Source organism: Anas platyrhynchos, chromosome 1, assembly GCF_047663525.1.
Source record: "Anas platyrhynchos isolate ZD024472 breed Pekin duck chromosome 1, IASCAAS_PekinDuck_T2T, whole genome shotgun sequence".
Classification (NCBI taxonomy): domain Eukaryota; kingdom Metazoa; phylum Chordata; class Aves; order Anseriformes; family Anatidae; genus Anas; species Anas platyrhynchos.
Genome location: NC_092587.1, coordinates 120,365,143 through 120,379,370, shown reverse-complemented (window position 1 = coordinate 120,379,370; position 14,228 = coordinate 120,365,143). Strand labels below are relative to the sequence as shown.

Sequence of the window (14,228 nt, the reverse complement as noted above, 5' to 3'; positions counted from 1 at the left end):
TACCTCACTTATAATGGAACAAATAATAGATATGCCAGTCTTTTGAAAGGACATATGATTATCTTCTGTTTTCACACTGGAAATCAAGTGCAACTCATAGCAGTAGACAGAAAGCTGAGATGGAGAAAGGCCTTTAAATGCAGAGAAATTTTTTTTTCAGTTTTTTGAATTATTTTTTTACGATATGCTAGAATTCCTAGATAAACTTTGCATTAACAAAATACACTATCTAGTGTTACTTTTCTAATGACATAAAAATATTCTGAACAGCCTACATAGTAAATATGTGATCTAATTAATATTATAATATCATATATTGAATTTGCCCAAGACCAGATTAATTTCTTTTGGGACTAATAGGTAGAGATACATGTTTTATAGGTATGTTTTTAACTTCAGCAGTGTACAGGAGAGAAATACACCAATAGGAATAATTTTAGAAAGGAATTCCCTGAGGTAACCAGGTTCTGTCTTAGGACAGTAATCTTGAGACTTTTTAAACAAACAAACAAACAAACAAACACACACACACACACAAAAAAAACAAAAACAAAAACAAAAACAAACACACACACACAAAAAAAAACAAAAACAAACAAACAAACCACAAAAACAAACAACCAAAAAAAAAACAAAACAAAACAAAACAACAAACAAACAAACAAAAAACACTTTTATATTAGGAAGCCTGTTCTAGTGTTTGACCACCCTTGTGGTAAAGAAATTTTTCCTATTGTCCAGTCTGAACCTACCTTGGAGCTGCTTTGTGGAATTCCCACACATCCTTTCATCAGTCACTGGGGAGCAGAGACCAGCACCTCCCACTCCATTTCACCTCCTCAGGAGATTTCAAAGAGCAGTGTGGTTGTCTTTTGGCCTCCTCTTCTGCAGACTGAACAACCCAACTGTCCTCAGCCTCTTCTCTGCCTCTAACCCTGTTACCAGCACTATAGCCCTCCTCTGGACACTTTCAAGTATCTTAACATCCTTTTTACATTGTAGAGCCCAGAAATGCACACAATATTCAGATGAGACTACAGCAATGCTAAATATAATGGAAGAATCAACATGTTAAAAATTATTTTTATTACAAGTATCATGTTTTTTATCATAGAGTCAATTGCTTCTTATTAGTGGGAAGGTTTTCCTAGTGATACTGTTAGTAACAATTTATAGACAGTTATTTGTAAGGCTGACATCCTGACTTTGCACCTTCCTGATTGCATTGGCCAGTTTGGCAAGGCATTTTGTGTATCCAGCACATCTTTTGTTTTAACTAAACTTTTCTTTGGTTTTATTTTATGTGGGTTTATTTTTACATTCTCTTAACACATTTTTGTATGTAGTGTCCTATTTTTTAATCATAGTTCACTTGCAGCAGCATCATTTTGCAATCATCTTGACATTTGTAATGTCAACTCTGCAGACTTGCATTAACCTCATTTTGCCATCATCTTGATGTACTAACCTGTATATAGACCTGTGCAAAAATAATTTAACATTCATCTGAGTTTGTGCAGTAATGTCTCATTAGACTTGAACTAACGGAATTTTGTCATCATAATTTGCTGTCATAATAACACAGCCTTCACAGATTTAATGTGACAGTCTTTTGCCACTGCAACTAAGGCTTTGAGCAGTTGTCATCCAGGGGGACTTAAGGTGAAATCCATGTAATTAAAACACACACTCTTAATAGTCCTATATTTTAAGCCATTTTTCACATATCTTAAACAATAATTAATCATGCTAAAGTTTAGCACTTGTTTAGCTTGTTTTCTTCATTTTCTACATGGGAAAGAAAAAAACATAGTTGAATGATGAGTGACTGGCAGAGCTGCTAATGGAATTTAGGTCTGCAGATTGTCTCTGTACTCTTGTATCCATTGGACTTCTCTCCTTTATCTGCACAATTAATTTTGTTTGAGATGAATACAAATTTGAAATGTATGTGACAGGCTGTGTTAACTAGTCTGTAACTCTCGTTTTGGAGTGCTACAGAATACTGAGGTGAGAGAGATTAGATTTCTTCTACTGCAGGGGTTGAGATAGGCCAAATGTACTTTGTTACACTTGAAAGAATTTGTTGAACTTTTTCATATAAAATTCCACTAAAGGGGACAACATCCCTGTACATATGTTTTCATGTATGTAAGCGATCTGGTACTCTCACCATTTATCTTAATACCAAATGTAAATTGGCTTTACCCAAATAATGTCCCTCTCCACAGCACATGTGAAAAAAATTACCCTGGAGTGTTGCTATTTTGCATGCTGAAAGGAAGCAGTTATATATCCCGTTGCCTTGCCTTTCCAGACTAAACACATGTCAATCCTTCAGTCTTTTCTCTGCAAAGAAACCTTGACTATTTGGTGTCTGTAATGCTAAGTGCTCTCCTATTTGTCTGTGGCTTTCATAGTGTCATATCAAAATTGTCCATGACTGAACCACTGACTGGAGCAGAGTAAAACTAGGGAAGTACACGATGGGTGAGAGGAGTACTTCTTAAGCAGCTGGAGGCCGAGTTGTGTTTCCCTACAGAAGTCTGTGTTTATGTTAGCAGCAAACACATTTGCTATGCAAAATGACCTTGAGTTGTTCTTGGCATAGCTGATACAGCTTGCCTGCCGACTTAGGTGAATTCTCTGTCTCCTATGCTATGATTGCTGACTCTGGTTCACAATTAACTCTCAGTTCCTTATTGATATTCTTTGCAATCAGCTTGGCATTTGTCCTCTCCTCCTTATGTATTGTATTTGCTTTTGTTCTTTAAATACCCGCTTCTTTTCTGAACTAAATTTGATTTTGTTTGCAGTTGTTTGTTTTTAGCCAGAGGAACTTCTTTGCTTCTTAATGGCAGGTAGGCACCTAGACAATGTTTTCAACATCTTCCAATTATTGTCCATGTTTTTCTGCTTCAATTTTCTCCTTATTGATTAAGGTTTGTAATGTGAAGTTGGCTCCTTTTAAAAGATGTATAGAAATGGACATATATATTTTACCAGCACCTGTGTGCACATGGTGCCCTGGTAATGTTCATCCCTGCAAGTGTGCACACAAAATTGGTTAGTATTTCACTATTTACATGCAATGTGAGTAAGAAAGTTATTTGTATTTAGGCAATCACTGCTTGTGGAGTCTGGGATCAGTTCCACTGTAGATACTGATGCTGTATACAGACTTCCCTTGCGGGAGTTGCAACAGCTTTCATGATTGGGTACATTTTACCTGAATTTTGGAGCTACTTTGCAAACATAACTTTATGGAAAGTTTTTTTCTGCCAAGATAGGGGCCCAGGTGCGACATGCTGTCTCACTTCTGGTCCTTGTGCCCAGATTTTCTTCTTGGGTTTTGAGAAGACGGAGAGAAGAGGGGTAGTCTTACCTTGGTTTCTCATATTTGGAAGACACAACCATGGGTGGGTCAACAAAAGAGAAAGGTGAGAGCCAGGCCCTTTCCCCCAGAGGGCACTTTGGAGCAGGAGTCTCTCTGGAGGATCCTCTTTGTAGATTATGTGGGATGCTTATAGTGGTTGAACTGAGTTACATGCCTAACACGCGTAGAGAAAGGGATATTAGTTAATAAGATGTTCTCCCTTCTGGTCATTTGAGCCTCTCTGGAGGATGAAGAACAGATAGGTATAACTAGGTATAACTGAGTAATTTTAATTCTTCTTCATTACTTCAACTCCTACCATCTATCAGTAATTTAAATCTCCTTCTTCTCCTCTTTATACTCTTAATATTAGTGTGTGGTTTTTTGTTTGTTTGTTTGTTTGTTTGTTTGTTTTTAATTTGCTATCTTTTCTTATGGTTTCCTTTTGATGATTCAGTGCATCTCCTGAGCACTCTGGTCCAAGAGGCTCCCGTTTAGACTGATTTCACTTCTGCTGCAGTGAAAGTTTATGAAAGTTGGATGATTTACAGGATTTGAGAATGAAGATCTACCCAATACAAGCTGTTACGTGTATAGGAAATGGAGGCAGCAAATCCTGCCCTGCTAAATCTGCTTGGGACCTTGCCCCGAAGAGAGTTTCCTTAAAAACAGACCAACAACAACAACAAAACAATGCTACTCCATCTTTAGTTGAAGCTTTCCAAAACATGTAGTGATGTTACTTTTCTTAAAACTGGTAAGAAGGGTTTCCAGCTAGATGGTCTCCAAAAAGAGGATGACCCTATTCCAAATCAGCTGCAGCATGAAGGAGATTGATTGCTCGGGAAGAGCATAAAAACTGTTATGAAATAATATGCTGGTCCATATGTTACAGAGCGGTTTCAAACAGAAGTATTTCATGATATAGAAATGTGTAGAGTGGAAACTGGATGGTCTATGACAGCCACTTGCATGTGAAAAGGCTTTGCCTTATACTGCATTATCTTGACTGCTAATTTTCAGGCTATAAAGTGGTTAATATCTGCTACACTGGAAGACAAAACTTACTGCTTTCTTTAGAATTAAAAGCAAGTGCTTTTTTGTTTGTTTGTTTTTGCCTTTCTCTTTCTGGTTGGTCTGCAAATCAAATAAACATACGGAGAGAAAAAAGAAAAAAAAAATCCTTGCAACCTGTACTAGTAATTTCTACATTTTGAAGTAAAAATAGAATGAAAAATGAAAGTAAGAATTCTGCTTCAGTTACTCATGTTGGAAAGACTTTCTTTTTCTTTTTTTCTTGCTGATTTCACAGGAAAATCAGAAGCTTTGTGTTTACTTCTGTTGTGATAAAGCTGTTGATTTTTTCCCCTCTGTTGCTGACATGCAAGTGATTTTTCTTATTACAGGAAGTGAATAATAAAAAGACTCAGAGCCAATATACCACCAGGGCAAAACCACATGCTGTGCATTAGTGCTTAAAAGATTCCCATCCCACTTTTCTCTTTGCATCAGTCCCAGTCCCTACAGCTAAGCACTTCTTCCCACGCAGATAGATGTGATAGATTTGCAAATACTGGCAAGAGCATAGAGAGATCGTATTATGAGCCTAATGGTTGAACTGAGTGACAGACTTGGACTGCTTTATTTTTCATTTTTTTTTAGGTCAGATTTGGCACAAAGTTAAAAACAGGGTGGAATAAAGTTTGAAATGTTTTCTGAAATTATAATCAAAATATTATGTCTTAGGTTTATTCTCTAAGCACTCTGCCTGATGTTGAGTTGTGTTGGCAAACAACATTTGCCATTGGGATGTTTGAGAAGTCATAAGAGGTTTGTAAATCAGTTTCACACGGCATGTTACCTATTTGTTATTTTCTTGTTTGATTTGCTAACAGGAAAAGAGATGCTGTTAGGTGGTATAAATGGCAATATGGTGTGCTTTTGTATTTATTTGTATCATAGCAAATTACAGTGAGATGGAAGATTAGTTACTCTGTGGAGGTTGTTAACATGAAGTTCTTATTTGATTTATTTATGTCTAATTGGGGACCTGTCCTCCCATGTAAATTACTCTGGCTACTGTTTTATTTCTCAAGTCAAGACCATAATTTTCCACTTGTGTCTTTTCTTAACATTCCTGAGTTTTGATGTAGCCCTTTAATATGTTATAGGAGAAGGGGACAACCTGAGAATGGGATTCATATGTCCGGTGTGAGGATTAACCCTTATCTTCAAGTCCTAATCTCTCTCTGGTTTATCCTGCTGAGACGGTAAACTTGGCTGCCAGACTTAAATGTTGAAATCCACTTCTTTTCTAGGGTCACACTGATATATGCTGAATCCGATCTCCTAAATGGTGCCTGGACAGACAGTTTATTGTTGGGCCTTGTTTTCAAATTGTTATTGGGTTCTTCTGAATTGTCTCCAGTTTTGCATTACTGTCATGCTCTTACCATTAGAAAAGAGATATTCTCAACTTTATCAGCACTTCTGTTTTGAAAGGACTTCTCAAGCAGCAAAATAAACAGCCTCTGTATGAAGTATTTGTTAATGGATAGCTGAAAATCACCCTACCTCTTTCTGCAAAACAGATGATTTTCTTTCATTTAACCCATTACTGTTTGTGAAAGAGGAAGGCAACGTTAAATTAGAGCTGCAGCTATCATTTGAAAACAAAACAAAACATCTTCATTGTTCTAAATTTTCTAGATTGCCCACCATCCCTGTAACTGAGGCTTGCTCCTATCCCCTCTTGTAGCAAGGGCCTTGCAATCTCTGAGCACTCAGCAGAGGTGCTGCCAGCTGGAGCCTGCTCCTTACAGCATCTAGAGGGAATGGTGAGACAGGCAGCCTCCAGGGAGGCTTCCAGCACTGGATGGGTAACCAGAAATTACCTGACACAGATATACAGCAAGGCTATGGCTTGCTTTCTGTTTTTGAAGAGAGCCAGAGCTTTTAATGCTGGTTCAGAAAACAAAAACAAAACAAAACTATAAACAAGCAAGGGTGGTGTGTCAAAATCATAAATTCAGTTCCACATTATAGATGGAATATATATGTATACACCATGCTGGCCAGTAGGCCCAGACAGATGCATATAAAATTTCTCAGTAGAGTTGAAGTTTCTGTGTATAAACCGATGCTGAAAGTAGACTTTAATTTTAAAAGCTTCTCAATTTTCTTTACCCCCTAAAAACCAAACAAACAAACAACAACAACAACAACAACAAAATACACAAAACCACAGTTAAAAAGACAGTAGGTTTGACCACTGACTTTTGTTATTTCTCTCTATGGCCCAATAAGCCTTGACTCTTTTCCCATTGAATGACAGAGCTTCAGTACCATAAAGGGAAAACATTTCTGGGATGAATGTTTCTGCACTCCTGTGCAGGCCCTGCAGCTCTGAATGACCCCAGCAAGAAGAGAAGAAGCAAACCTGGATTTCCTGCATGTGGTAGGGGATTATTTATTTAGAAAATCTTTCTGAATATTACCACCAATCATTTATTTCAGCCGTGTTTTAGGAGAAAATATCAAGTAGTACTGAATTTCTTGTAGAGCCTGATCAGAGTCTTCTCTGGTGGTCTCAAATACATTACCACTGAAGATTACTATTCCACATTGTTTGTGGGTTATGGATGAAATTAGGTGTAAAACAGATTGCAGAGAGCTCTGTCAAACCTAAGGCCCTCAAGAGTCATACTCGGAAACAGATTTAGGCACCTGAATTTTTTCTATTCAAAGTTTTGAAGAGAAAGTTAGTTACCTTAAAAGATTGAAATTAATAGGAGTCAGGAGGGTCACAATTCCAGCATTAGGGACCTACCTTCAAGATAGCTTTTCCTCTTGGTCCTTACATACATTGCTGAGGCTCAGTTATTAGCAATATGAGTTATCGAGGGTGACCGTAAACATTTTAAAAGAACTTTTGCACAATAAGCAGTTTCTCTCCTGAGTTTCCTCGGTTTCCTTCTCCCTTAAATAATCAAAATGCTGCTGCTGTCACGGAGTGCTCTGCTCTGCTACAGATTATTTTCTACATCGGTTCATGAGTTGCAGTTCTTGTGGACTGCAAATTAATCCGTAGGAGTCTGTTGGCATGTGCTGTACCTCCAGGTTCTCCAGGGTATTAATTTGACTATTGATGTAGAAAATGCCAGTGGCTGTAAAGGTATATTACGCACTTTATTTTTTGTGTTTATTTTTCTGTATAATCCAGGAATTTACTTACAAACATGTAATCACTGTGACTGGATGTTTAGCCTTTAAAGTGGAATAACATATTTTTCAATTTTGGGGGGATAGATTTAAAAAAAAAATAATGAAGAAAGTAAAGCACATTATTTTAAATGATTTTTCAAATGAAGCCATGAATTAATAACATAATTCTTTGTGACCCATCTCTACAGGCCGTATGTACTCTACAAAATATATACTCTAGAAAGTAGCCGTATAAAAGTCCGGATTTGTGTGGAGGACACTCAGTCCTGTTCCAAAGAATTATGTGTATGACTGTTTTTAATTTCTCACAGAAACTATGGGTCTGGGACCATGAGAAACCAGAGGCCTGGGACTGATGCAGGGGAGGGTCCCACCTGTCTGGGGCCCAGACGTTTTGGGATTTGGGAGTTAAGGAATGTTCCTGTGCTTCTGTGCACTGTGTTTTCTGCAGCTTGTTCCTGGGCTGTGCCTAGCTACAGTACTTGCATGGTTTAGTTGGGAGTGGAAAGGTGGAAAGGTCAAATATAAGTCATTGGTTTGTTTTGGTTTGTTTTTCTCTGTAAGTAGGTACTGACTTACCACAACCTGTGTTTGTATTTACACAGTTTGGAAAGAACATTTCCCCCCCCCCCCCATAACTGTGAGAGTAATTGCAATCCCAAAAGGATAGAGCTGCCACCCCTCTCCTAAATAGGGAGGCTCCTGTCTGGGGATGGGCTAGGGGTCATTTGCTGGGGAGGGGGAAATCTGGCCCATAGGGGGCTCCGGGCAGCTGGGCGAAGGGGTCAAGAAATGTCATCGCCCCACTCTGCCGTGTTAAATGCTAACTGGAAAGCCCTAACACATAATTTAAATCCTTTACACATGCCACCCTGGAAGCAGAGCCTTATATGTAGAGTGCATGGGCTGTCCTATTATGGGAAATCAACTTTGTTTTGAGGGAAGCACAGAGCACTGCTTCTGCGCAGGTCCTGGAATTTGAAACATGTAGGGGCCTCCAAAGAGCAGGGCATGAGTTACGGTGCCGGCTGGGTGGCAGCGAGGATCCCCAGCTTGCCGTGCCCGGCACGGACCCTGCTGGCTGCCAGCTGCATCCCACCGGGGCTCTTGCTGCGTGCTCCCCCACAACCTTGCCGGGGCTTATGCAGGGACGTGTGTGTCATTCTGCGGGGACAAGCCTAATTCAGCGACTGGAGCGGCAAAGTGGGAATATACTTTGCCAAGAAACACTTTGCTGTTGTTTTCCTTTTCCTCTGTTTTGTGGAGAGATTCATGTCTGCTCACGTGCTTTGGTATGAGGAAGTGGAAGATGATTGTAAGTACGAACAGACTGACATGATCTATCCCAATATTTGTCCTGACAGAGCAGCAGAGTGCTACGCAGCCCACTAACAGCATGCATTTTTAAATGTTTGCTTTCAGGGTCTTTTAAAGAAGGAGAGCACCAGGGAGGGGGGGAAATAAAGAGAATTTTGTGGTCTCTGTTAGAGGGTAAAGCCCAGTGCGTTCTATATAAAAGCAGTGTTCCAGAAGCGGTACCCAGCTCTCCTTTGAATAAAAATAATGCATTTCTTCCTGAGGTTGACCACTTATTAAAGCGTGGGGTTTAAAAATAAATAAATAAATAATGAGAAGACAGACCAATATAGCTGGAAAAAAGAAGTGTCATTGTTATAATAATTTGGCAACACATCAAAGGCTTAATCAGTTACTTTGAACTTTAATGGCATATGCAGTTTCAATGCCTCATATTGAGTTAGGCAGTAAGGGATCTCTTCTCTCATCACTGAGCTGTCTGGTAGCAATGGAGAGAGGGGGCGGCAGCCCTGCTCCAAGCGAGCAGCAGCTGATCTCTCCCATGCGCTTCCCAGAAAAGAGCAGGCATGCTTTCCAGACTTGCGCTTGTTTGTTAGTTTAAAGCTATCCTTTATGTGCAGCAAGGAAAAAAAAAAAAAAAAAAAAAAAAAAAAAAAAAAAAGATGATGCCAGGAGTAAGAGAATGAAGACAGCCAAGAATAAAAGAATGAGAGAGCGTTTTAAAACCCATCTCGCACACTCCCAGACAATCTTTCTTCTTCCTTTCCCACCCAGGCTCCCAAAACAGATTGTGCTGAAAAAAAATCCAAACTGTCAGTATTGTCCAGACTTAATCTGTGGTCCCCACCCCCTGCTTTATAATCTATTTTTGCTCTTCCACTTTCAGCTTAGTCCTCTGTCTGTATAGTAATAGCATTCCTGCTTTTCTGTTATTTTTCTGAAGCCATACACACTGTCTTTTTCCCCAATGACATGGGGTAATGATGGGCTGTGTGGTCACTCTCTTCTGATGAAACTTCCTGAAAATAATGTTAAATTTTGTTGTGTTTGACAAGAAAGAAGCTTAAAACAGAAAATGCCGGCATGCAGGCATGGTTTTATACTATAGTTTACTTTATTTTTTTCAAAATGAAATCAAATTGCATTTTCTTGGGCAGCAAATAAGACTTAAATCAGCTTTGTGCTGCTAGGAGAGGCTCTGCAGTGGACCCTTTACTTGTTCGACACAGTCTGACAGTTCAAGAAGGGATAGAATTATGAGTTCAGCATCATCACATATTAGGGGGCAGATTGATATCATCACATATCAATAATTAGGAGGCAGATCACGTCTGAAAATACTAGGGGTGGGCTTGGGAAGAAGCACTCTCATAGGATTTTCTTCAGTTTTCCTCCTGGTGGGCAAGAGATCACATTCTAGAACCAGTGACGTAGTGTCCAGCCTTTTCTGCCAGTCCTCTTTTGAGAGGAATAAGGAGGATTTGTTATCTTCCTTTTTCCATCTACTGCCTTACCACGAAGGTAGTCACAACATCTGCCCAGCCGCTTGTCCCTAGCCTTGAGGAGTGGGAACTGAGAGGGAAGCTGGGTGGGTGCTTGCTAAGTAAGGGCGAAAGATCTTTGCTGCTTAGCACAGAAGTTATAATTGCACTCTGAAAACATAGTAGGTGAAAGAAAGAAAAAAATAGCTGTGTTAGAGCTTTTGAAAAATATGAATAGCAAACCAGAGTTGCATCTAGCAGCTGAATAGCATTCATGAGAAGAGCTATTAAATCACTTGCTAAATTATGTCTAGATATGAGTCTAACTGCTCTCATATCTAGACTGAAAGGGAGCTGTCCTAGCACTTCTTGGGAATTATTTAGCTGAATTGATTTCCTCACCTGTATCCTGAGTCTTCTAAAGGACAAGGCATTCTTTCCTATGTGTTTTGGTATCATGTTGTGAAGGCTTTTTATAGTCACTTTTCATCAAAAAAGGAAAGCCCATATCTGCACTGTTTTACAAATGTATCCAAAATAATCCTCTCAAATTTATCCCCAGCCTTCACTTGAGACGTGTCACTTCTCCCACTTTTTTCTATGCTTGATTTGCTTCTTTCTCAGTATCGGACAAAAACTGTTTGCTCTTAGTGCTGAGAGCAGTCATTTAAACCTCTGATTTTCTTTTTTAAATCCATCCTTTCTCTTTTCTTAATGTCCCCTCTCAAGACCTACATCCATCTCTGCCCTTTTCTTTTCTTCTCTCTCCCCATGCCACAGCAGTAAAGGCAGGTTCTCATTTTCCTGCTTTCTCTCACTTCTGTTGAAGATGACCTTTCACAAAGGTATTTATTCCCTGCCTTGAGCTTTGTTTTCTTTCTTGAGCCATTCAGTGTTTACTGAGTACTTCAGCCAGAGTTAGACTGGAAACTCCTTGGGGCATGGACCATCTTTTCCTAGATTTCTACAGGTTCATTGACAGTGACCCCCAAATAATAAAGTGGCAGGGAAATGAGATACCATAAATTTCATTTGGTTTTAATTAAGATGAGATTACTGTAAACTTTATCTCAAAAGCCACCCTCCCTAGGGTATTCAGTATCATATGCTGTATTTCTTCTTCTGGCAGATATAATCCTCTTTCTGTGTCCTTAGTCTCAAATGGAACCAAATTCTGCTCTCAGTTGCACACACGCATCCTCTTTCTGCTTGGATTTGCACAAAATGGTGACTAAAAATAGAATTAATCATCAAAGCAGGGCAGTGCAGAAAAGAAACTAATCCTGCCTGAAATGTAGTGGCCACAAGGACTGTCTTACCAGTGTTACTGTAGCAGGGGTCCATATAGATTTGGGTTTTAGCTCAGGTCAGGAGTTCATTCCTGAAGAGAATTCCCTGATGCCCCTGCTTATTGCTGTGTGTTGGTTGCTATCCCAGACTGCACGCACTGCATCCCTTTGGGAGGAAGCCAAACTGAGGGATGCTCTCTGAGAGCTTGTTTGATGTGCACTAACACAGCTGCTCCAGAATGATCCTGGCGAGGCATACACACATCAGGTGCTTCACCTTGCCTAACTAGCATATGTCCTTAGATTGTGGATGTGAGGAAAGAACTGATGGTGAAGCCTGTCCCCCTTACTCTCCTGTTGGCTCCAGTCCAGAGCCTGCCCCTCACCCCCGGACCCCAGTCTGCCCTAGAGCATCGCAGCCAGACCCTGCATACTCCAGGGCCACTCTCTGGGAGGGAACTGCAACCAGGAAGCAGGAGTCCAGCAGCACGGTGCATGTGAAACTTGTGATCTTGTGACAATGCCCCCCCTTTTTACTTTTATTTTTTTTTAAGTAAAAAGATTAGTTTATGTTACTAGTAGAATATAGTTTACTGTATAGTTATTGACCAGATAGAGTTATTTATAAGTGAAAAGGTAAAATATTTGGAGAGGGGGAGAGGAGAAAGATTAACCCTTAACTAATAGTGTGAAATTATTTTAACCTCAGATTTACTCAAGAGGGTAAGCATTTTTACATGATTGCCAGAGGGAACAGGATTAAGCTCATATGTATTTGTCATGGATTACTGATAGACAAAATCACATTCAACTGGATTGTGAACCAAGCAGCCTTGATTTGAAAAGGCTGACTTGTTGATTTTCACAGTACATTTTCAATTAAATGTTACCCCAAAGCTTAATCATCATTTAGCAGGATAACCATTGTACTGTTATAGCTAACCATTGAAAAGGCCTCCAATAAATTTAGCAGAACTTTATAGTATCACAGTGCTGTCGAGGAGAGTGCACTTGCAATAATACCGTATCATTGTCAGGGGATGCAGAACAGCACCAGAAATTTTAAATAATTGTGCCTTATCAAAGACTGAGCTTTATTTCTGCTTTATGGAAAGCAGAAATAATGGTTAGCAGACTGTGGCTTTGCAGAGAGGCTTGCCAGCTGGGCTGCGCCAGAGAATGCACTCGTTTGTCTTCTCAGGAAAAGATGTGGAGCAGAGATGTTTGTTTTAGTTCATGGTACTCACTGCAGGTACCACAAAGCCTTGCACTCTGGGTTACTTGCTGCATGTGCAACAAGTTGGAAAAAAAAATAAAAAAATAAAAAAATAAAAAAATGATGTGCTTTGAAAGACAGATACACTGAGTTTTAAGAGAGTCATAATCTTCCTTGGTTCTGTTTGCAAGTCCTATTTCAATCTATGTTTGTCATTTAGAGCAGGAGGCTGATAATTTCTGGGAGGTTTTTTGTTCCTTTCTCTCTCTGTGTTTTGTAAATAGTCTATATTTATAAGATTATTTTTTATCATTTGCAGTCTTTTATTCCTAAAGGCAAAATAATGTTTGTAAATAGTGCGAGCATGTGTAGAAGAAATACTCTTATTCAAGCAAAAGGGTATGTTCTTGTAATTTTGATTAAATACTTTCAAGACAATGATTAAGATAGCACGTTTCTTAGAAGAATTTTAAAAGGGTCATCATCTACAACTAATAAATTAGCATGATACAGGTCAAAAATTATAGTTGTAAAAGCTTCCTCATAGAAGACATTGCAAAAGTATGTAAGTCTTAAGGATGGTTTCTTTTCTGTAGTATTTTGCTATGTTTTATACTTGGGAATTCCTTTTTAAATAAAATAAAATAAAAAAAAAAAGGAGAAAGAATAACATCTGCTGTTTGCAGCCTGAAACTCTGTGATGCATACAGATATGATATAAATGAGGATTCAAACCAAACCATTTTGCTTACCCTGCCTTTACTAAAAGACCCCAGGAGATCCCCAGGGACATAGTGGGATCATGAACACTGTGGAACAAGAGCACATCGTTTGAGTCAGTGTCAGTCGGGCTCATCAAACCCTCTGCGCCTGCTTCTTTCAACCACTTTATTTCTCTGGCTGTCTGAGTTAGGTCTGAGAAAGCTGTGGGTCTCTTCCCCTTCAAAAGTGTCCCTGTAAAAATTGCGAACCAAGTATCTGATATACTTTATATAAACTTGAAAAGAAGGAGGGCTGGCATTTCCTTGCAGCGTGTGCTGGGCTAGCTTCTTGGCGTTATTCCATGGGAAGACGGCTATACATTTATGTCTTGCATAGCATGGAGGTTGCCATCACAAAGGGGATTGTGTTTCTGCTGACTTTGGGCTTTCAGTGCATGTCCAGGAGTCTGCCTGCTTGCCACCCCCCATGGGGGTTTGCCACCTTCCAAAATGTCTGCCTGCTTCCTGTGGCTGAGCATCTGCATGTGCGCGTGTTTCTCTGTGAGGGAGATTGTCCATGAGTGAGGCTTTGAATTTTGTGTAGTGTAGGGGATTGGAGGAATT

The 14,228-nt window shown here is 39.4% G+C and overlaps 1 protein-coding gene across 12 annotated transcripts in view; it reads left to right on the top strand.

Annotated features, from left to right (window-relative positions):
* DMD (dystrophin) overlaps positions 1-14,228 on the top strand; it is a 1,236,775-nt gene that overhangs the window by 163,620 nt on the left and 1,058,927 nt on the right. For 2 of the 12 annotated variants that reach the window (XM_072027534.1, XM_072027513.1), the window contains exon 1: positions 8,565-8,915. The exons of the other annotated variants lie outside the window; for them this stretch is intronic. In XM_072027534.1, the coding sequence (XP_071883635.1) occupies positions 8,873-8,915 (43 nt within the window). In that variant the 5' untranslated portion in view covers positions 8,565-8,872. Of the gene's footprint in view, positions 1-8,564; positions 8,916-14,228 lie in introns of those variants that run through there. 12 annotated transcript variants of the gene reach the window in all.